This window comes from Elgaria multicarinata, chromosome 7, assembly GCF_023053635.1.
Source record: "Elgaria multicarinata webbii isolate HBS135686 ecotype San Diego chromosome 7, rElgMul1.1.pri, whole genome shotgun sequence".
NCBI lineage: Eukaryota > Metazoa > Chordata > Lepidosauria > Squamata > Anguidae > Elgaria > Elgaria multicarinata.
The window spans coordinates 6,182,387-6,204,491 of NC_086177.1; the positions used below are offsets into that span (position 1 = coordinate 6,182,387).

General features: G+C 42.4%; 1 protein-coding gene across 3 annotated transcripts in view; it reads left to right on the top strand.

Moving 5' to 3' along the window:
- Positions 1-22,105, top strand: part of RIN2 (Ras and Rab interactor 2) — an 80,207-nt gene that overhangs the window by 11,111 nt on the left and 46,991 nt on the right. Inside the window, exons 1-2 of one of the 3 annotated variants that reach the window (XM_063130166.1) lie at positions 6,287-6,326; positions 21,187-21,270. In XM_063130166.1, the coding sequence (XP_062986236.1) occupies positions 6,294-6,326; positions 21,187-21,270 (117 nt within the window). In that variant the 5' untranslated portion in view covers positions 6,287-6,293. Of the gene's footprint in view, positions 1-6,286; positions 6,327-20,985; positions 21,056-21,186; positions 21,271-22,105 lie in introns of those variants that run through there. The other 2 variants (XM_063130167.1, XM_063130168.1) reach the window with 2 other exon arrangements.

A 22,105-nucleotide genomic window follows, 5' to 3' on the forward strand; every position in this document is an offset into this window, starting at 1 on the left:
CTGATCCTGGGTGTGTCTACTGATAAGCTTTAACTTTCATGAATGTATTTTCCCCAGTTCAGCAACCTGACATACTAGTTTGGTTTTGCTGAATACAGAAACCTTTTCTTTTCAAATTAGATTGTTGGCACTTAGCCTTGAGGTCTTTCTCATTTTACTTTTGCCTGGTTTGTTGGACTCGTGTTTAGTCTGCTGTATTAAAGGCAAGTAACCCCAGGTATTTGCCATATATGATAGGGTGACCATATGGAAAGGAGGACAGGGCTCCTGTATCTTTAACAGTTGCATAGAAAAGGGAATTTCAGCAGGTGTCATTTGTATATATGGAGAACCTGGTGAAATTCCCTCTTCATCACAACGTTTAAAGCTGCAGGAGCTATACTAGAGTAACCAGATTTAAAAGAGGGCAGGGCACCTGCAGCTTTAGCTGTGGTGATGAAGAGGAAATTTCACCAGGTTCTCCATATATACAAATGATACCTGTTGAAATTCCTTTTTCAATACAACTGTTAAAGATACAGGAGCCCTGTCCTCCTTTTCATATGGTCACCCTAATATATGAGAGGGGATATGGGGTCAAGAGTCCAAATTATTGCACTATAGCAGGTCTCAAAATATAATCCTGAAGCCTTTTACTTAGCTATAGAAACTATTAGGGCTGATCTTGAGGCTACTGTTTATAGATATGTATCTTTGAATGTGCATCTTGGTAATGAAATGGGAACATGTTCAAACCATTCTCAAATGTAATTTGTGCTAATTTTCAGAACTGAGAGGAGTTAACAAGCTGAAAACCAATAAAGCTAGAGTTACTTGGATTTAAAGTTCCACTGGTTTGCAGACTGTACCCTAAGTGAGTGAAATAAAGCACTACTTGGATATTTGTGTGAAATTTGTAGCTGCCTTGACCTGGGAACTGATATACCAGTATTAGAATCACAGAATAGCAGAGTTGGAAGGGGCCTACAAGGCCATCGAGTCCAACCCCCTGCTCAATGCAGGAATCCACCTTAAAGCATCCCTGACAGATGGTCGTCCAGCTGCCTCTTGAACGCTTCTAGATACTTTGTGGGCTTGTTTTAATCCTGGTTGTCGTTGGTGGTATTGCTTTTTGAGTGGAAGTTGTAAAAGTCAGGCCATATAGTGAGGGCATCAGACTAGATAAAAGCCATTTCCAAACTTTCTGTCACATTCTAATATAATCATCAAGTAGCCCAGATCCCATACTTACCTGGGGATCCCAGTTTGCGCTGCGGCGCAGGTGCTGGCCAGGAAGAAAGGTGGCTGATGTGCAAAGGCTGCACACCTGCAGTTCTGTGGAGGAGGGCAGGCCATGCCCACGCTGCTTGGGCCAAGGGTCCATGACCCAATCTGCTTCACTGGTGGGTTCGCGGGGGTGGGGCCAAGCAGAGCTTTCCCTCCAGACTCCTCTACGATTAGTTCAAGAGGCTCCAGCCTGGCCCTTCCTCACTATGCTGCTTCAAGCCCCCTCCATGTTGACATTAACCTTCACTGGCAGCTCACACCAGGGCATGTGTATATGCAGCATGTGGGGATGCTGCATCCCCAGACCCTGGGGATACTTGCAGTATGCAAGTTCTCTACATACATATGTATATGCACACACACCTGCCCCCAGCAAACATAATTTGTATCTTTCTAGATGTAGGAGAGCCAATACATTAATATACTGATTTACCACTATTCCTAAAGCAGGACTTAGCTCTAACTAGCTACATTAGATTCACCTATTGGGTTTATTTTCAACCCTGATGCCTTATTTTTCATTTTTCTTCCTCTCTCCCCCCTCTCCACTTTCCCCAAATAAATTCCTTTAAATACATGGACATTTGACCAGCTTGTTTTTAAAAGGCGTTTCTTATGAAAGCCTCACTAATAAAATTTTCCTATGATTTTTCTTCCTGTGTGCTAAGACTGCAACAGTTATTAAGCTACTCCTTATGTTGTTAGGATATTTCACAATGTTTTGTTAAGTTCTGTGGGCTTTAGGAAATCAATTGAAAACTTATTGTTTAATATTTCTTAAGCTGAGCTAAAGTGAGGGATCAATGGCAGGAGGGTTAAAAACACACAAAACAGTTGGACAGAGTGTTTAGGTTAGGCTCAGACTGTTGTGGCAGCCTGACAAGGCTCCTTTTGAGGGGATTCTTATGGAAAGGGCCACTACTCCTAAGGAATGCCCACTCCCAACCCAATCCATCTCAGCCATGATACTTTTTCTGTAGCTGAAGCTTCTGGCCTTTGGAACTTTTCATGCTACTTAGTTTGCTATGTGCTAAAAAAAAAGAGAGCAGATATTGTATTGGCAGTCTGTTCCCTTAGACATAAATTACACTGAGCACCAAGTGAAAAGACAAGAGCTTACTGAGCTACGGAGAAAGGAAAGTGATAGCTTCTTAGACTTGAGTAACCAGTTTACTGTGGTAGTTCTTGATGGGCGGCCTGCTGACGCTATAAATCAGTATGCTTTCCTGCTTTCTCATCCAGTAGGACAAATGAGCCAGAGACTGAGTGAGAGGGAATGAGAGAGAGGGCTTAATCAACACGAGGCTAAATCCTGCATCCTTACTGGGGCTTCTGCTTCTGAATTCTTTGCGGGAATAAGAACTGTTCTTTTACACAGGCGGACTCATGCTTTGATTTCGGGAATACCTTTCTGTATTTTTCATTTTACAGCCAATAGATGGCGCTGTGGTTATAGTGCAACTTCAGAATTTCGCAGGAAAATTGCACTTTGAAGTCTTCTTATTGGGCTTTCCCCAATCTTTGAACTTTCTAAACAAATAGTTTATTATACGCTCATGACTGGTCACTCGTGGATGCTTGTAGGTCCTTTACATGATGTTGTCAAGGTCTAGGACATCTCCCTGCGCTTTCCCCACTTTAACCTGCTTTCAGAAAGACCAGAGGTAACCCAATAAAGAAGTTTAATCTGATATACTGGCAGCACCATCTAGTGGTTGTATAATGAAGCATATAGAATGTCTCTACATTAAGGGAAAAAACCCACCTCCTTACTGGGATTTACGACTGGCTCCTTTAGATGGCGACCATGTGATTTTGAATTAAATGGCATTCTATTCAATGAAACAGTGCCATCTAGTGGTAGAATTATAGTGCTATGCCAGCTTTTCATCCCGCGATAATTTTAATCCTGCATTATCTCCGTTTTTTAAAAAGTGAGTACTGGGGGAAAGCATGGGAGACATCCTGAAAGTTGATGGTGTCATGTAAAGAGTCCACAAACTTCCATGAATAGCCAATCACAAGCACACAGTAAATCACTCATGTAGAGAAGCTCATAGGATTTACCAAGAAAAGGCATCCTTGATTTAAAGCATGTGTCTGCCCATGTAAGGGAACTGATCTTAATCCTGCAAAGCATCCAGAAGCAGAAGCTCCAGTAAGGATGTGGGATTTTAACCTGGTGTGATAAAGCTCTTTTTGAAAGCAAGGTAAAGCTCAAACAGCACAGGAGGTGCCCGGGACATCATGTAAAGGACTCACAAAAGTTCTGTGAGTGACCACTCATGAGCATGCAATAAAAGCCTCATGTAATTAAGCCCAAAATACAAGTCTGGTTTTCAAGGGAACTTAAAGTATTTGTATTTTCTTTTCTTGTTTCCATATCACCATCATCACCATCATCTCTATACTGCCCCATAGCCAAAGTTCTCTGGGTGGTTTACATAAGATGAGCTGTCACCAAAGGAGTGGAACATCACTGTTAGGTCCCTGAAGGTCTCATCTATTAACCTCTCTGCCTGTCTTAGCTTCTCCAGGTGAGCAACCTTGGCCTCAAGGGAACGTGCTTGTTCCCTGAGAGCCAGGAGCTCATTACACCGAGCACACACCTATGATTTCTGTCCAGCAGGCAGATAATCATACCTGTGGCACTCAGTGCAATACACCGGGAAGCCCCCACACACCCTAGATATGTAAAATTTTAAAACATAAAACATACCACAGACAGTACATACAGGGTGTGGGGGCTTCCCGGTGTATTGCACTGAGTGCCACATGTATGGACATTCCCTTTCATTGCTTGTCATAGAGAACTTGGATTTCTTGCGACCAAAAAATCATAATGCTAAAAAAAAATCTTAGAGTTGCATTCAATGTTGTAAATGAGAGGAGTTCTATTCATCTCACTCTCACTCGCTAGCTCTCTGCTACTGCTTTGATATTTACTGGAACAGTTATATTCTTCTCCCCCTTTGGTGGTGGTATGGCCCCTATTCTTTCCTTGGCTATTAAAATAAGATTTAAGCTGAGCCAACTAGCAATCTTTCTTAGCTGATGGCATTGAATTGGTATTTCCGAGAAGGAATGAACATATGCAAATAGGCAGTTGCTCTTACTGGCTGTCCTAGGTTGATGAGATCGTAAACTGAAACTATGGTCTTAAGCTGCCAGGATGGAATTGCTTGATCATATGAGATTGGTATAAGAGGACCTATTTCATGGCATATTTGATATTCGGACATATTTCATGGCAGAGACGTAGATATTTTGCTGGCAGTTGTTGGAAGCTGATCAAAGGTCCTTTGACAAATTGGGGGGGTGATGAAGAGGGGATATTTTGTAGGGGACAATCAATGTTACATGAAACATGTACTGAGTCAGTGCACCTGATGTTTGAAAACTGTATCAAATAATGAATGTAAACACACTTTCTATAAGAACATAAGAGGAGCCGTGCTGGATCAGACCAAACGTCCACATAGCTAGTCCAGCATTCTGCTCACACAGTGGCCAACCAAATGCCAAGGAAAGCCCACAAGTAGGACATGAGTGCAACAATAAAATTCCCAGAAGCATTTGTTCCTCCCCCTCCAACATATAATATTTTTTTTATGTGATGCCTATTTTGCTGAGCATTGTTTCTGTAAAACTGTATTAGAGCATTGGATCTGTTCCCAAAGAAGTGAGCAAAGTTTTCAGGATGCTCATGCAGACATTGTGTTAAATAAGCACCTTACTTTCTGCAATCAAAACTGAAAGTGGAGCATTAGCTTCACTTCACTCTAGGCCAGCCTTCCTCAACCTGGGGCGCTCCAGATGTGTTGGACTACAACTCCCAGAATGCCCCAGCCAGCTCTGGCTGGGGCATTCTGGGAGATGCAGTCCAGCACTTCTGGAGCGCCCCAGGTTGAGGAAGGCTGCTCTAGGCCATGGCAGCTGGAACACACACACCACACCACACCACACCACACACCCTGCCCTCAAAAATTTCTCTCTCCAGAGTAATCGAGGAAAGGGCTAAAATCCTTTCTAAAAGATTTTAAAAAGGCGTAAAGCATTTGGCATGTGAATACCAAGATTATGGAGGTTTCAGAACATGTCACAGACTCTTACTTGCATGCAGATTTGTTTCTCTACTTTTTTCTAGTCATGGTTTGCTATGGCATCAAACTAGCAAACGATGGTGTGCCATTCTTTAACACAATGGTTTGGAGTGGCTTTTCAAACAGTGGTCTAAGGGCAATGCTAACCATCGTTTGCCATTTTGTATGCCATGACAAATTATGGCTGAAGAAAGCCAAGACGTGGCAGGAGGGAGCCCAGATAAGATGGGGAGAACAACACAGTTGAGCCTGCAGCTTGTTTCTAAGCCACCAAACCATGGTGTGGAGCATCACATCTATAATGTGTAAACCAGGCCAAAGTGACAGCACTGCAGTGACTGCATAATACTTTATGAGAGTTAAAACAGGGAGGGCTGTTTTATTATGCTCTTATCAGTGGAAAACCTACCTTAATAACCTCATCGTCCCTAGATAAGGGACCTTTTCCCCCTTGAGGCCTGCATCTATTGTTGGATATGGATATAGGGCCAAGGGCTGCACTCATCTGTGCACTTACACACATACATACACAAACACATGCAAGCACGCACGCACATCCCCTACTATCACATAACCGCAAGTGAGGAGTTTCCTGCACTAGTGCTAGACTTTCCCTAACTAATGCTAGCAAGGGAAACCCTTCCCTTATCACTGATCTCTGTTGAGAGGTCAGAGATGAAGGAAGGGTTTGCCCTGCTAGCACTGTTAAGGGATACCCCAGGCTTTCACTAACTAGCACTAGTGAGGGAACTCAGTTGTTCAGTCACTTAATGTTAATAAAGCCACTTAATACTGTTAATTAAGCCACTTAATAATGCCAACTAATATAATCTTCCCATCTTAACACTTTTTTGTGCAGCCTTGAAGAAGAAGAGGAATCTCTGAGCCTGGGGCAGGAGTCCTCAGCCCCCAGACACTTCCAGTATGGCTTGCAGAGTCATGAGGACCCTGCCAGAGGTAAGGGCAAGGGTTTTCCAGTCCTCATGGCTCCATGGGCCACACTGTGTATGAGAGCAGTGCACTCCTGTCCTAGAAAAGGCATGCATAGATTTGTGTTCATAAAGCTTGCCCTGAGCTGGCTTTAATGTCTTTAGGAGAGCCATTTCCTGTTCTCCTCAATCATATACTCCCCGTGTCCTTTGCTGTTCTGTATAGCAACTTATGTGAAACCATGATAACTTATGTGCCAATGGTGGCTATTTAGTGTAGTGGCATTTACTATAAGAGATATAATCAGTCTCTTTTAAATTAGATGTAGTTGATTTCCAATCTGGTGTTCTCTGTGAATGTGAAAAGAGCATCTGTTTGATTAAGACTTTTGTGTCACTTAAAAGTTTTTAAGCGGGAGAATGAAATAACTATTTATATCTCCAGATTCTTTAGGTGACTGATAAATGTGTTTTCCTTTGTATTGATACTAAAAGCAATGAGTCACTATGTATACAGTATGCCTATCAGATAAAATTACTATAACTTTATACTGGGTCAGGTAAGAGAAGTGTTGGAACTAGTTTTGATCTTTGCTAAAGTAGGTGGCAAGCATGGATATTTGGAAGCTTGTTCTATAGTAGTTCACATTCAACCTTAGGCATTATATAGCATGGGGTTGGCTGTTCTCAAGGTCCGCCTGGCGCCTACACTGTACTCCTTTCGTCGCCAGCTGAAGACCTTTTTATTCACTCAGTATTTTAACACTTAATTTTAACTTAAATTTAAATTATACTGTTTTAACTCTGTATTTTAACCTTATATCAATTTTGCTGCGTGGTTTTATCCTGGTTGTGCTTTTTATATTGTATTTTGTATTTGTGTTTTTAACTTGTTGGTTGTTCTATGATGGTTTTAATTTTTGTGAACCGCCCAGAGAGCTTCGGCTATTGGGCGGTATAAAAATGTAATAAATAAATAAATAAATAAATATGGGCTGTCTTGAAATGTAAGTGATTGATTTTGGATTATTAGACATGTTCATACATATTATTATAGCATATTAAAGATACATTTTATACTAATAAGGAGCTGGAGATTTCTATATGAGTGCCATTTTACAAGGGCTTGCTGTGGTCATAGAGGTATGAAGCAGGTCTCCATTTAATGTACAGAACCAAACTTGACATGACATTGGGAGACCTGTGATTGGATTACCTTTTTGAAAAGGAAAATGCAGCTGCAAAAGCCTAATTTAGATTGTTACTATGGCACTGAGGGAAGAGGGTTAGTCCTTCCACCACCTACATAGTCTTCCCAATTAAAATACCTACTCAGAAATAAATCCCACTTAATTCAGTCGGACTTGCTCCTAAATAAGTGTTTTTGGAATAGCTACTTTAAATGTCAAATCCAACAAATTGGCAGCAATTGTAAGGATGTTGTTTGCACTGTTAAAATATGTCCAGTTAACAAACTGGTTGGCATGTTCTGAACCAAGTTTCCAAACAGCCTTCAAAGCAGCACCATGTACAGTGCTTTGCAGTAAGCTGACAAGGGTACTAAAATGCAAACATTTTGCGATCAGAAGATGCATGTCTGACAATATTTCTCTGTGTTAAAGTTCTTTTAAAAAAATCTGTTTGGAGAGGAAAAAGACTCACAAAGTCATGTAAGTAATGGGTTTCTGCTGTGTTGCTTTGTGCTGTGCTTTGTACGTTCTGTCCTGTTTTATCCTGTGAAAATGAACAAAATCTCTTTCTGACTATTTACGGAAGTTGGGACTTCTCCCCCTCCCGTTCCGCCCTTCAAATCCTGTACTTTATTTGTGCTTACAGCTGGACTGACACAATGCAACATTTGAGTTGAGAGATCTGCTATGTACTGGCACCATCGACAGTTCCTGTAGTTTGGCTTCGGAATTTCAATGTAATCCCTGTGTGTAGCTATATCAGTGGACTGCTTGAACTAGGTTCTTAGCCGACTGCTGAAAAGGAAATAATTTTAAAAGAAGTGCCATTTTCTAAGATCCAGATAAAGAAATCCTCTTTTAAACAACTCAAGCATTTGTGGGCTAGATATAAAATACAGCCTTTTGATTGAGCAGTACAACTATATCAGTTGAAACAAGTAAGATTTCTCGTCTACCTGCAAAGTATTATGAAATTGTTAGATCACAGGAATAGAAGTAGTAAAGTGACTTTTCAAAGCTGTTCTGTAATAATTATACCACCTAACCACTCATTTATATTATTTTAGTAATCCTTTCAATTGCCTGGTAAGATGAGTTGGTTTTATTACCTCTATATCACAAGTACTGTGAATTTGTGGCCGAGGTAAGATTTGACTTTCTGGCTGTCAACTCATTTCATTTTCTTCACTATGAATGCTGCTGAAATGTATGTGAGGGTAAACACAAATGTACTAGTAAGTATGACTTCAGAGTCAAAATGCAAGTGTTAGAATCTTATCTATACCTTCATATGAATACAGGAGGATATTTAAAGATTTGCCCAGTCTCCACATTTCTGTCCCAAGGTCTGGAGGGTTTGTTAATTCTCCCAATCAGATTTGGATGTTTGCTGATAAAGCCAGGTTGTTCAAATTTTGGAATGGCCCATTTGCCCTAGTGTAGAAGACTGGTCTGTTTAACAAAGGTCTTGCAATGCAAGCAGTTAAGGATATGGCATAGCATTTCAACATTAGAGTTAGACACTTTTAACTCCATCCATATTTCTATTTGCAGTGTGTAGCACACTGTAACCAGAAAGTGTGTCTAAAGGGCAAACTACACGGTATGTTAAAGTCTTACCAAATGCATCTCCTCAGGAGAAGGCAATTTACACAGGAGAAGGGATAGGAGGAAAAGGAATACTTGCTTTTTGCCTTGTCATTCTTTCTTGCCCTGGACATGACCTGCCTCCCGACCACCAGCTGCTTTCAACTCACTGGATCTGTGTTTATTCTGTGCTCATATTGTGGGTTATGGGTTGTAAACTACCATATTCAGGAGGACGGGTAGCCCACTCCCAGATGCGCTTGCTTGTTCATGCAAGGCGCTTCTGAAGTGAGGGAGCATTTATTATTATTATTATTATTATTATTAAAATATTTTTTACAATTTTTCTGTTGTTCAAATCAGTTTACAAAGCAATAAAAATATAGCTAATACACTCTGTGGAAAAAAAGCCTCAGTAACAAGACTTAAATCAAAAGCTTTGCTAAAAAACTGCAGCTCTTTGGGTTTGGGGCGGGGAGGAAAGAAATAGCTGTCCTCACCAATGCTGGAAGAGGTTCGACAGCTTTGGAATGGCTGTAGTAAAAGCCCTGCTACAAGGTGTTATTGCTTTTACCTGTCATGAAAATGGCACAGACAATAAAGCCCACTGACTGGACTCAACAAGGAGATGGTCCTGGTGTTGGAGCACCAGTCTGTGCAAGGTTTCAGAGGTTAAGACAGCGCCTTGAACTAGGGCAGGAAGAAGATTGGTAGGCAACAATGTAACTAGTAGAATATGACTACACCTTCAAATACCTGTCAGATGGCATTCTGGATTGTTGAATCTTCTGAGTCATCTTCCACGGCAGCCTCATAACAAGCACATTGCAGCAACTAAGCCTGGAAGTTAAGAAGCATAGATGACCATAGCAAGTTGTGGCATGTCTAGAAAAGGCCTCCTTAATTAGCCAAAGATGGAAAAAGGCCTTAATTAGCCAAAGATGGAGAAAGGCAACAATTGTAACCAGCTTCTTAGAAGCAATGTCATATTTAGGAGGTACCTCTAAGCTCCTAACCTGATCAGAAAGATCTGTAAACTGTATCAATCACAGGTAAGCTAATTCCCTTCAGACAATAGACATTCCATACTAGCATCACCACCTCCTTGCCTGGATTCAGTTTTAACCAGTTTTAAATATTTCATTCCTATCACCCAAATATCAACCACGTATTGCTGTGTAATGTGTAGAACAGCTCTACAACTATGTAAATAACTCACCTTGAGGTCTAAAATTATTGTACTTTGTAAATTTTATTATTTTAACTAGATTTTTATTGCTTTGTAAACTGATTTGAACAACAGAAAAAGATATTAGAGTCCAAATAGTTTGTCTAAGGGTGATGCAGTTAGGTATTTCATTCAAAAGTGGTTGAACCAGTAGAATTGAATAGAATTGAGTTTAATGGGACTATAGATCCACAAGGATATTCTACAGAGGGAAAAACTTCATTCTGCAGTTCCCGATATCCCACAGAAAGCCCGTGGGCATCCCTGCTTGCCCCCAGGATTCCCTGTGTATCATATAGATGCATAGGGACCCACACCTGATTTAATGACTTGTGTAGACATGCCCTCAGTCTTTCTCTCAGCCTTTTTCTCAGTCCCACCAATATCATAAGCAAGCCTGATGGGTAAATGGGAGAGGGCCTTCTCAGTGGCTGCTCCAAGGCTTTGGAACTCCCTTCCCAGGGAGGCTAGGCTGGCTTCCTCTTCGTTACACTTTAGGAGGCAGGCAAACACTTTTTGTTCCTGCAGGCTTTTGGAAATACTCTGGACCTGTGTTGATGTATTGGATTTTTTTGCTTTGTTTTAATTGTTACTGCTCTCTTTTTAATATTTTTAATTTTACTGTGGGTTCAATTCTATTTTAACTTTTATAAATTTATATTTATATGTTTTAATTGTATGTTTTAATCTTGTAAGATGAATCCAGACAAGACGGAGGTGCTCACCGTCAAAGTTCCAACCTGAGTTTGGAGGTGTGTCAACCAGTTCTGGATGGGGCTACGCTCCCCCTGAAAGACTGTGTTCGCAGCTTGGGGCTGCTCCTGGATCCGTTACTCTAAATGACAGCTCAGATAGATGCGATGGCCAAGAGTGCCTACGATTAGCTTTGACTGATCGTAGACACTGATCAGCTGATCAGACTGATCAGCTGCGCCACTTCCTAGATTTGGAAGACCTAAAGACGGTAGTGCACATGCTGGTAACTTCGAGGCTCGACTTCTGCAATGCACTCTACATAGGGCTACCTTTGTGCCTCGTCCTGAAACTTCAACTAGTGCAAAATAGGGCAGCCCGGTTGGCCACCGGTACATGTTAAAATCATTACACTGGCTGCCAATTAGTTTCCGGGCGAAGTATAAAGTGTTGGTTATTACCTTTAAGGCCCTACATGGTTTGGGTCCAGGTTACCTGGGGGATCGCCTTCTCCTGTACAATCCGCCCCACACACTCAGGTCCTCTGGGAAGAATTTACTTCAGCCAGCAAAAACTAGATTAACAACTGTTACCTAGTGGACCTTCTCTGCTGCCGATCCCAGACTGTGGAATGGGCTGCCGGGAGAGATACGCCAACTCAATAGTCTTTCTGAATATAAAAAAGTAATAAAGACTGATCTCTTCCGGCAGGCCTACCCAGTTGAATTTTAAGATGTCTTGCTGGCTGTTATTTGAATAATGTATTAGTTTTTATATGTTTTAATCAGTTTTATGTATTTTATAATATTTTGTATTCTTTGTTGCTCCCCGCCTCAATCCAGAGGGAGAGGCGGGTAATAAATAAATAAATTTATTATTATTATTATTATTATTATTATTATTATTATTATTATTATTTAAACTACCTTGAGTCCCTGGGGGGAAGGTGGGAAATCATCATCATCATCATCATCATCATTTAAATAATATCATTTTTGTTGTAAAATTTCAACAACAAAAATTATAAAAAGGAAGAGAGGAAAAAAGAGTATAACATTACAGACATATATAGATTTGCATATATCCATATCAACGTTGTAGTAATTATATATAAGCTTCAACAAAAGCAGACAGCTAAATAACTACCCATGCAAAGGTGCCATTCTGTCCCCTTTTCACTCTTCCTGAAGCCATCCAAGGTCATTTTTTGTGTCTTCAAATGCAGATGCTGTGATTCTTTCCATGGCATCTGTGAGGGTTGTGGGGGAGGGATAGGGTCACAAAGTCCCCCTCCTGAGGTTATAGGAGTATCTATGGCCTCAGGAAGGGGACTCTGAACTATCCCGTAGGATTTAGCCCTAATATTATTTCTTCAGATGTTGTCATGGCTATGTCATGTCCTGTGTAGGTATGGAGTCAGGGGATGAGGACATGGAGGAACCTGGACCCTGTGCTGAAGAGTCCAGCTCAAAGGGGGTGGAACCTGTGCCAGCAGGGGTTCCTGCCAACCTAGGGAGCCAGGAGGAGGAAGAACCAGGCACAAGTGTGTCAGCAGGGAGCCCTGCCAATCTAGACAACCAAGAGGGGGAAGAACCAAACATACCTGTTCCGTCGTTCAGCCAGCAGCAAGCAGAAAAGGAAGCTAGACGCTGCTCCCAGAGGCTTTATCTGAAACGCCGAGCAATCAAGGAGCACCTGGGGGCAGCAGTGACTTGTATATATATGCCTCAGGGAGCGGTGTCTAGCTTCCTTTTCTGCTCGCTGCTGGCTGAACGACGGAACAGGTATGTTTGGTTCTTCCCCCTCTTGGTTGTCTAGATTGGCAGGGCTCCCTGCTGACACACTTGTGCCTGGTTCTTTCTCCTCCTGGCTCCCTAGGTTGGCAGGAACCCCTGCTGGCACAGGTTCCACCCCCTTTGAGCTGGACTCTTCAGCACAGGGTCCAGGTTCCTCCATGTTCTCATCCCCTGACTCTATACCTACACAGGGCATGACAGGCTAGGCCCTTGCGTACCTGTGCGCTCTCAAACACCTGTTTTGGCGCCCATGACCAAGGTGCCCTATCCCTCCTTCCCCCCCCCCCAATGATAACATTTCTTACTGGCAGCTGGAGTCACTTCAAAGCAAAGTGACGGCCTCTGGCTGCTCCCATCTTCTTTTCCTATGATTACCTATGGGCTGCACATGGGGCTCAGAGACATCCTTAGGAAATGAAGATGGCAAATGGATATAGGCCGACCCTTTCATTTGCAGCATGCCTTTTTTGTGGTGGTGTACAAGGCCATTTCTCCCAAATGTACTCGCGGGCCCAAAAAGGTTGCCTACTGGAATAGGTCATATTATAACCACAATTTATGGCTACAAAATGGTTACGATTTTTAAAAAGAGAATAGTATTGGGCAGAATCCAGGGACACTTCTGCCCCTGCCAATTCTCTTCTGCCCCACTGATTGTGTTTCTGCTCATTTGGTGGCTTTCCTTAGGAAACACGAAATCTCCCTTTTGTAAGCAGTGGCTCCTGCTTGCACAATGCAGTTGGCAAGACCCACTGCTTGCACAACAGAACTGGAGGGCAGAAAAGAATTGGTAGGGACATAAGCACTCCATTGAATACTGCCCCATTGTTTGCTATCCACATTTAATACATTAAGGCTTACGGGTCCCCATCTTTGCATTTATACACACCAAATGCTGTCTTGATAATTTGTCCTGGTCTAATTGTTTGTTTAGATCACACACAGAATTTGAATCTATATTGATTCATTATAATGGTTATCAAAGTTGTACAAGTTATTAGCTGATATCAAAGATGTTTAAGTAGGTATTAAGAACAGATAGGGAAATCTTTCATATTAATATCTCAGAACAACAAGATAATATATCAGGAAGGCCAGATTATGCTATGGATATTGCTGTTTAAGAGAATTTCTATAAATTTTTTTAATTTATATTAATTAAAATAAAATGTGATAGGTTACAAAAGAGGTATTATTACTGCTTACATATTACATATGCTTACTGCTTGAGATGTATGCAAGATAAAGCAGAAGTTTGGTATACCTGGTAGGAATATTCACTTATTAGAAAGTTGTAGGCTAATGTTATTAATATTACTAAAGAGATAATAGGCTATAAATTACTTTGAACCTTCAGTCCTCCTCTTATGTGGACTTGCAACAATAATACCAAATAATTCAGTAAATTGGTAGAAAATATTAGAGCTGTGCACAAGTGGCTTCTCAAAATTCACCACCCTATTTTTGGGTAGAGAAATTGGGGGGGACAATTTCACCAAATTTCTTCAGGGGGAGGAGAAATTCTCCAATTTTTCATAGGTAGGCATCATCATTGGCAAGGATTGTAGAACAGCTCCTTTCTTTCTTTTTTCCCTAAGGTTTTTTTTTTTTTTGCACTGTCATTGCAAGTGGAAACAGCATCACCTATGTTAGCAGCCTGACCTCCATTTTGTATCCTCCACAATGTCTCGTATACCTAGCATCACTCCAGGGCATTGAGGGGAGGGAATGCAGCCACCACAAAAAATAATGGTGAAGAAATTGTGAAGAAAATTCTGAAAATTGTCCTTTTATTACTAAAAAGTAAGAAAAGAAAATTGTCAGGAATTTCCTGAAAGTTTTCGTTCCCCATGGAAGGGACTTCCATTTTTCTGCCTCATTTTCAGGGCAGTTATTTTGAATGTGTGTTGGTGGTGTTTTTCCCTATGAGGTGACTGAGACTGCCTGCACTTCCTGATCTGAAAAGACCCTGTGGGAGGAATAAAATTCCATGATGTCTTCCCTGGGCAGGAAGTGCAGGAAGCCAAGGAGGCTACCAGAAAGATGAATGTACGATGAAAGACAAGATACTCATACACACTCCTGCATCATCTCATAAGTAAGGCAAGCACAAGAACCCTGGACCAAACCCATAAGAATTTCTCAGAAATTTCTTCTCCTTTGAATTTATTTTCTAAAGCAATTTCTTTTCTAACAAATTGAATGAGGATGGTCGAAATTTCCGTAGGAGAAATTTTTGGCACAGCACTAAAAATAAATTAATAGCCGCATATATTCTCATTGCTACCATCAATATAGGATTGGAAGAATAATATTTGGCATAGATTGTTAATGTATAAGATGACAGTATAAAAATATTGGGGTTGGTCAGCAAATGAATAAAGGATACGTTGGAAGCCTGAGAAGCATTGATTGATTACTGGAATAAGCAAATGATTAAAATGCTAAGCTGAAGGTTTTAGAAGTACTATGATTTGATATGTGGATTTGAAATTAGAAGAGAGTTTAGGAATATTAGTACATGATCAGCTCACTTTTGTTTCTGTTTGGTTTTGTACTCTCTCTCTCTCTCTCTCTCTCTCAATCTTCCGTACTTAACTCTGCCTGTTTCTCTGCTCTTTGTATTTCTTTTCTTTTCCTTTTTTAAAAAGATGATGAAGTTTGGATGTTAGCAAAGGCGTTTAGGAATGTGGGATGATACTTTCAAGATTGAATCGATAATAAATCTGTTTTAAATTATTGAGCTGGTATGGTTAATTTCTGTAAGACAAGTGATGAAAATGTTTGAAACAGCAAAAAGAGGGTGAAGGAAGTGATTTAACTCCTAAAAAGAGATAAGATACTTGGTTCTGGAAGCCACACTATCTAACATGGAAATTCTTTCTGAAATCCCAGATGGGGCCCTAGTTCCAGTGCATTTTTGGTGTATTCTGAAGGCAACACTATGGTTGCAATTGGGAGTTGTAGGTTTGGGGAATGTTTGGAAAGGAGGTTCTTAAAACCTTCCCATGCAGCTTTTTCTCTTTTCAGTCCTGCCACCATTGCCTAAGCTATTTTTCTATCCTCTAGGAAAGGGGGTTGGGAACCTGTCACCCTCCAGGGGGGTGTCTTTACAGGGGATTTCCTGCAGCTTGGGTGTGTTGAGAGGTTTTTTTGTGACAAATGGTGTCGTGGCCAGCACACTCTCAACCAGCATCTCAAAAAGCTGCAGTATCTGAGAGTTGTTTTACTTCATTATTTTAGTTAAAGCAGCTCCCTGGTGCTTCCTCTGCAATGTTTCCCCTGTTCCTCTGCATTAAATCCTGGGTGCGCCTCCATGACTTGTGACGTTTCTTTTGAAATCGTTCATGATTTAGGGCATTTATTATTTTACCTCCTACTTGCTGCTTCTTCGTTGGGAGAGGCAATGGGAGGCGAGGCACAGGAACGTGTCCTTCTAGCACGATCCTGGCAGCCAAGGAGAAGGCCAGATTGGCCTGAGTGGGGCTGGAGGATGCGTTCCTGGAAGTCCAGAAACGCATAGTTCTAGGCCTTCCCAGTGCCGATCTGGGCCTTCTCCTTGGGGAAAAGGCTCAGAAAGGATGCATTCCCGGAAACTGGGGTCCCAGCCCCGGCTGCCCCAGAGAATCCCCCCTTTTTTTTGACGTCTCCAGGGTTTTCCAGGTCATCTGAATAGCCTAAGCCAGGGTGTCCTTCTGGGTAGGTTGTGTGAGCTGGGATTTGGAGGCACTGTGCTACAATGGTTCCACTAGTACTTGGATGGCCTATTCTAGAAGTTGGTGCTGGAGGGTTATTGCTCTGTGCCATGGAAATTAGGCCTTGGGGTTCCACAGGGCTGTATTTTATCCCTTATGTTGTTCAACATCTACATAAAACCTCTGGTAGAGGTTATCTGGAGGTGTGGCCTGTTGCAATATACAGATGACATCCAGCTCTACCACTCTTTCATCAGATCCAGGTGAGGTAATGACTGTTCTGAATCAGTGACTGGGCACAGTAATGACCTGGATGTGGGGCAACAAACAGACTTAATGCAGACAAGACAGAGGTACTGTTAGTGGGTAGTTCACCTGCCCAGCTAGGTGATGTACAACCTGTTCTGGAGGGAGTTGCACTCCCTCTAAAGGATTGGTTTCATAGTTTGGGGTGCTCTTGCACCAAGAACTGTCACTTGAGGCACAGGTGGACTCAGTAGCAAGGAGCACCTTTTTTCAGCTTAGGCTGATATACCAACTACACTCTTATCTGGACAGAGAGAGCCTAGCTACAGTTATCCATGCTGTGATAACCTCTCGTCTGGATTACTGCAATGCGTTATATGTGGGGCTGCCATTGAAAATGTTCTGGAAACTTCCGCTGGTCCAAAACAGGGTAGCAAGATTGTTAACGGGAGCCAGTGTTGGACTGCGAGTCGGGAGATCCAGTTTCAAGTCTCCACTTGGCCATGGAAGCTCACTGGGTGACTTTGGACCAGACACAGACTCTCAACCCATCTACCTCACAGGGTTGTTGTTGTGAGAATAAAAATGGAGAGGAGGAAGATTATGTATGTCAAGTTAGATAATAAAGATTATGATGATGGGAGCTGGCCAATGAGTACACATTACTTTGGTACTTTTCCAGCTGCACTAGCTGCCAGTCCATGTCCAGGCCCAATTCAGAGTGCTGGTATTCACATTCAAAGCCCTAAATGGCTTGGGGCCAGGTTATCTGAAGGATCACCGCCTCCCAAATGTACTTGCCTGGACCCTAAGTTCTTCTTCAGGGGTTATTCTCCATGAGCTCCTGCCAAAGGAAGTGAGGCAGGTGGCTACCAGGTAAAGGGACACAGAATAATGGGCTCAAGTTAAAGGAAGCCAGATTCCAGCTGGACATCAGGAAAAACTTCCTGACTGTTAGAGCAGTACGACAATGGAATCAGTTACCTAGGGAGGTTGTGGGCTCTCCCACACTAGAGGCCTTCAAGAGGCAGCTGGACAAGCATCTGTCAGGGATGCTTTAGGGTGGATTCCTGCATGGAGCAGGGGGTTGGCCTTGGAGGCCCCTTCCAACTCTGCTATTCTATGAAAGGGGCTTCTCTGTAGTACCCCAGCTGTGGAATGAGCTCTCTAGAGAGGTTTGCCTGGCAGCTGTGTTGAACTCCTTCTGACGCTAAGTGAAGACCTTTTTATTTTCCCTGTATTTTAAAACTTTGCATTGCTGCTTGGTTTTATTCTGGATGTACTTTTATATTGTGTTTTAAAGCTTCCATATTTTATTTTTTTTATGCTGTACCTTCTGGTTTTAATTTTTGTGAACCGCTCAGACAGCTTCAGCTATTGGGCAATATAGAAATGAAATGAAATAAATAAAATAGTAGTGGGTGATTTTGAGTGGATAAGTAGCCAGAGGAGAAAGGGGTTAAAACACCCCTATCTCTGCCACTCTTCAATCACATTTGTAGCCTCTTGAGGTTACTTTTTTTTTAAAAAGCCCCACAGAAAGTGGTGGCAGCAAGGGGGCAAGAGCCCCCCCCCCAACAAGAAGCTTGCCACCCCAGCTGCTGGACTCCTGTAATTACTTGAAGGATAGCACTGTACTTCAAAGTATGCTTTCCACTGGGTTGCGTGGTGACAGGGGGGGTTATGCACTTTCTTGACGTTGGGAAGTTCCTCCCCCCACCTGCGCCAATGAGAGTTTTCACCCAGGCTGTACGAAGGACAGCCATGCCGGACTGTCACGCATGCATGGAAGTGTCAGGAGTTGGAAGCCCCCCCCTCCCCTCAGTGTGGTGTGCACGCAGGAGGTGGGAAAACGCACTCTCAGATGGTTTGTCAGCTTTGTCGAGGTGAGGAGTGTCTGCTCACTTGCCTGACTTTGGGGCTTGCTGGCTGACAGTTTGGCCAGGCTGATATGGCTGTCGTGCAAGGTGTTGGTGGTGAGCCACCTGCTTCCCTCAGCTGGGCTGCCAGGCCTGGGACGCACCATCAGGGCTCTCCACTCCTTGGGGCAACCACTCAGAGGAGGAGGAGGGGGTGGCAAGGTCTGGCTCCTGGCCAGCGCCGTCCAGCACCATCCCGGAGCAAAGTACCAGGTGAGGAGGCAGGCACAGACTGTGGCTGGTTGTTTGGAGTCATTAAGCCTTGTTGCAAGGGGTGACATGGGTTCCTTTCCTGCTTGGCACCACTGAGGAAGGCTGCCTAAGCTGCCCTCAGGCAAGCCTGGTCCTCATGAGGCACCTCCAGCATCCCCAACGCAGAGCAAGGCCTGACCCTTGAGTTGGTTCCAGGCTTGGCTATCCTCCGTGTAGACCTGTTGAAATCAATGGGACCCGGCCTGCTTGCTACTCTGTTATGCAATCATAGCCCCTCCTTCAATCACCTTTCTGAAAGAGTGGGAGAAATCCTTTAACCCCTGCCCCCAAGCCAAACCCTACATTCTTCCTCTCTTTGACTTTTGCGTCTGTGCATAGCATTCCCCGATTTCCTCCTTTCCAGAAGTCTCTTGCAGTGGCCATGAGGAGCCAGCCAGCAAGCCACACCTTAGCAGCACGCAGCAACAACCTTACCTTTTAATTTAGTGAGTGAGTGAGTGAGTGAGTGTGTGTGTGTGTGTGAGAGAGAGAGAGAGAGAGAGAGAGAGAGAGAGAGGTGTTTTTATCCCCCCCCCCATTCTATTTTTTGTTTTTATTTTCTCTTTTAACCACAAACTGAAGCAACACAGGATGGGAATAACTCACGACTTTCCTTCATTGTGGAGGTAAAAGGGGGGAATCCTTTCTTGTTCGTCTTCTATTATTTTAAAATTTAGTGTGGGTGAAGGGTGGTGAGAGGTAGCCAGTTAATTCCTGCAGCAAGCACAACCTTCCCTTTGGTTGCCTGGAGGCCTTTGGAGCACTAAGGCGGGGTGTGGGAGCAAGGGGATGCCTGTTTTCATGGGGGAAAGTATTCCTTCCTTCGTGGCCTTGCCTTGCTTAAGGATTTTTCCTATGTAAGGAGAAGAGGCTGAGGTGGGGGGAGCTGGAGGGAATGTGGAGAAAAGATAGCAGCCTTTCTCTTGCTAGGGTGGAGCAAGAGAAATGGAGGATCTCCTCAGCCTTCCTTCTCTTGGCCTGAGCCTACAGTTTTTCCCAATTGTGTGTGTATGGGGTGAAATTCTCTGGAAGCTCATGTTGAATTGTGAGAGGGAATGCAATGCCGGGTGATTAATACAATATTTATGGCTTGATTGTGTGTGGGGAGGATTCTAAAAGCTTATGTGAAAAACTATGCATGTGGATGGCTATAATGTAGATACACAAAAACATGCATTGGGTTTCCTAGGCGTACAGGGCTCAGGTGTCTCAGTTTACTCTTACTTTCCTTACACTAAGAGCCTACCTTCCTGGTTCTGCCTGCACTGGTTGAAAAGTAACTGTTATCTAAAGGAGATGTTTTGTCTGTCTAATCTGTATGTCAAGGAAATGCTTGTGTAGTGACTACCTTGTTTAAAAGCCTTTTTCCTTACTGTATTTTGAATTTTGCTATTACATACTTTAAATAAAAACAAAAAAAACCTAAATTAACCAATATATGACTTATTTCAGAATATATGGTTAGGATGGTAGTTTTAGTGTGAGATATGCTGTTATTTTTCCTTTCAGACAGCCCGCCCATCTAGAAATATACTTTACCCCTTCTGTGCCTCCCCCCACCCCAATTTTTTTCTGGTGCCGCCACTGTTTCATATTAGAGATTAACAGGTAAAGCACGCTGCCCTTTCCATATCATGCCATCTAAATGTAACTTTTTAACTTGATAGCAGCAGAAGTAAGGGCAGCTAGACTTTGTTCTTTTTCTGGTCCCAGATTTCTGGATAGTGTTATAGCTGATACAAACACTCTGAACGTGTTCAGAGGCACTTATCTTTAATGGTTGCACGCTGAATCCTGGCCCTGAAAATGAGTTTGCATTTTCTATGCTTGTACTGTCTGGACCTTCACGCTTATAACGAGATATTCTTTTCATGTGCCAATCTTGGTACAATTTTCCTTTCTAACACATTAGATCTATAATCTTATGTGGATGATTGTAGTGACCTATTATTTACTCAATGTGCACTTTAGGCTGAGGTCAAGCAAACAAAGCAAACATTGTGCCTTTGCATTCTTTTTAAGGAGCCCTGTAAAAGTCCAGGAGAAGCAACTTGTGGGATCATTTGTGAGGAGGAGGAAATGCCAGTAGCACTGAATTTGAAGTGCAACTCGCAGGAAATAATAGGCCAAAAGGATATGTTAAAGGCTCTGGTAGGAAATAAATAGCACTGTGTTGTTGACAGGAAAAGATCTTGGCAAAACCGTTGTTGTGACTGTTCCTGTGGCTTAGAAAGGAATTTCCTACTGACTGGACTAACCATTAAAAATGTCTCCGCTTCTAGGAGGAGTTCAGTGGAGCTTTCCCAGAGAAAACGTCAACTTCAACCATGGAAGCCCAGTGCCTCGAGAGAGGGAGTTTTTTTAAGGTACTGAAAAGCTATTCCTTCCTTCAAGTAGAGAAATGAATTTTCTTTGATATGTAAGCTGGTTCTTGGCTTTCTGCTATTTATTTTTCCAATCTTCAAATTCTGACAACACTACAATAATAAAACTTGGTTTTTGAACCACTGAAACGTGTCTTTCTGTAAGTCAGGCTTTTCTACATTAGCAAGAAACATAACAATGCCATGTGTTTTATTCAAAACTCATGCTGTGTTAAGTTGTGGCCCTTTGATAAGGAAGCAAGCTATATGTAGGTATGTGTGCATTATGCTGCATATGATTTAGAATTTCACTGAAATCCATATATTCCAGTTGTATGTGTGTTTAAATAATTCTGTGATTTTATACAGGCAAAATATATTTCATGCTGGTCTCTGCAGCTATTTGGTCAGAATTTTTGTACACACACACACACATGTATGACAGCTATAGTTTAAAGCTCAAAAAAAGAACCTGTTTCTTTTGAAATAGTTTGTGATTTAGGGCATTCATTATTTTGCTTCTGAGTCATGTATGAGCTGCCAGCTGCTGCAGATTTTACTGTGAGACAGACCACGACAAATCAGGCGACTGAAAATTTTTGCTTACTTTCTAGCTTTTAAAATCCACTTCAGCTGTGGAAATAGTGGCTTATACTATGGCAATTGATGCCAGTTCCTTTGCTTGGCAAGTGGGAGAGAGCTTAAATTTAAATCATCTCCTTTATGCAGGAAAAAATTAGGCCATAGACTATACACACCAGGTGGTTTCTTGGCTGTGTCTAGGCCTGCTTCTTCTCTTTATCTCACCCCCAACAGGGGAAGGAAACAGGAAACATCT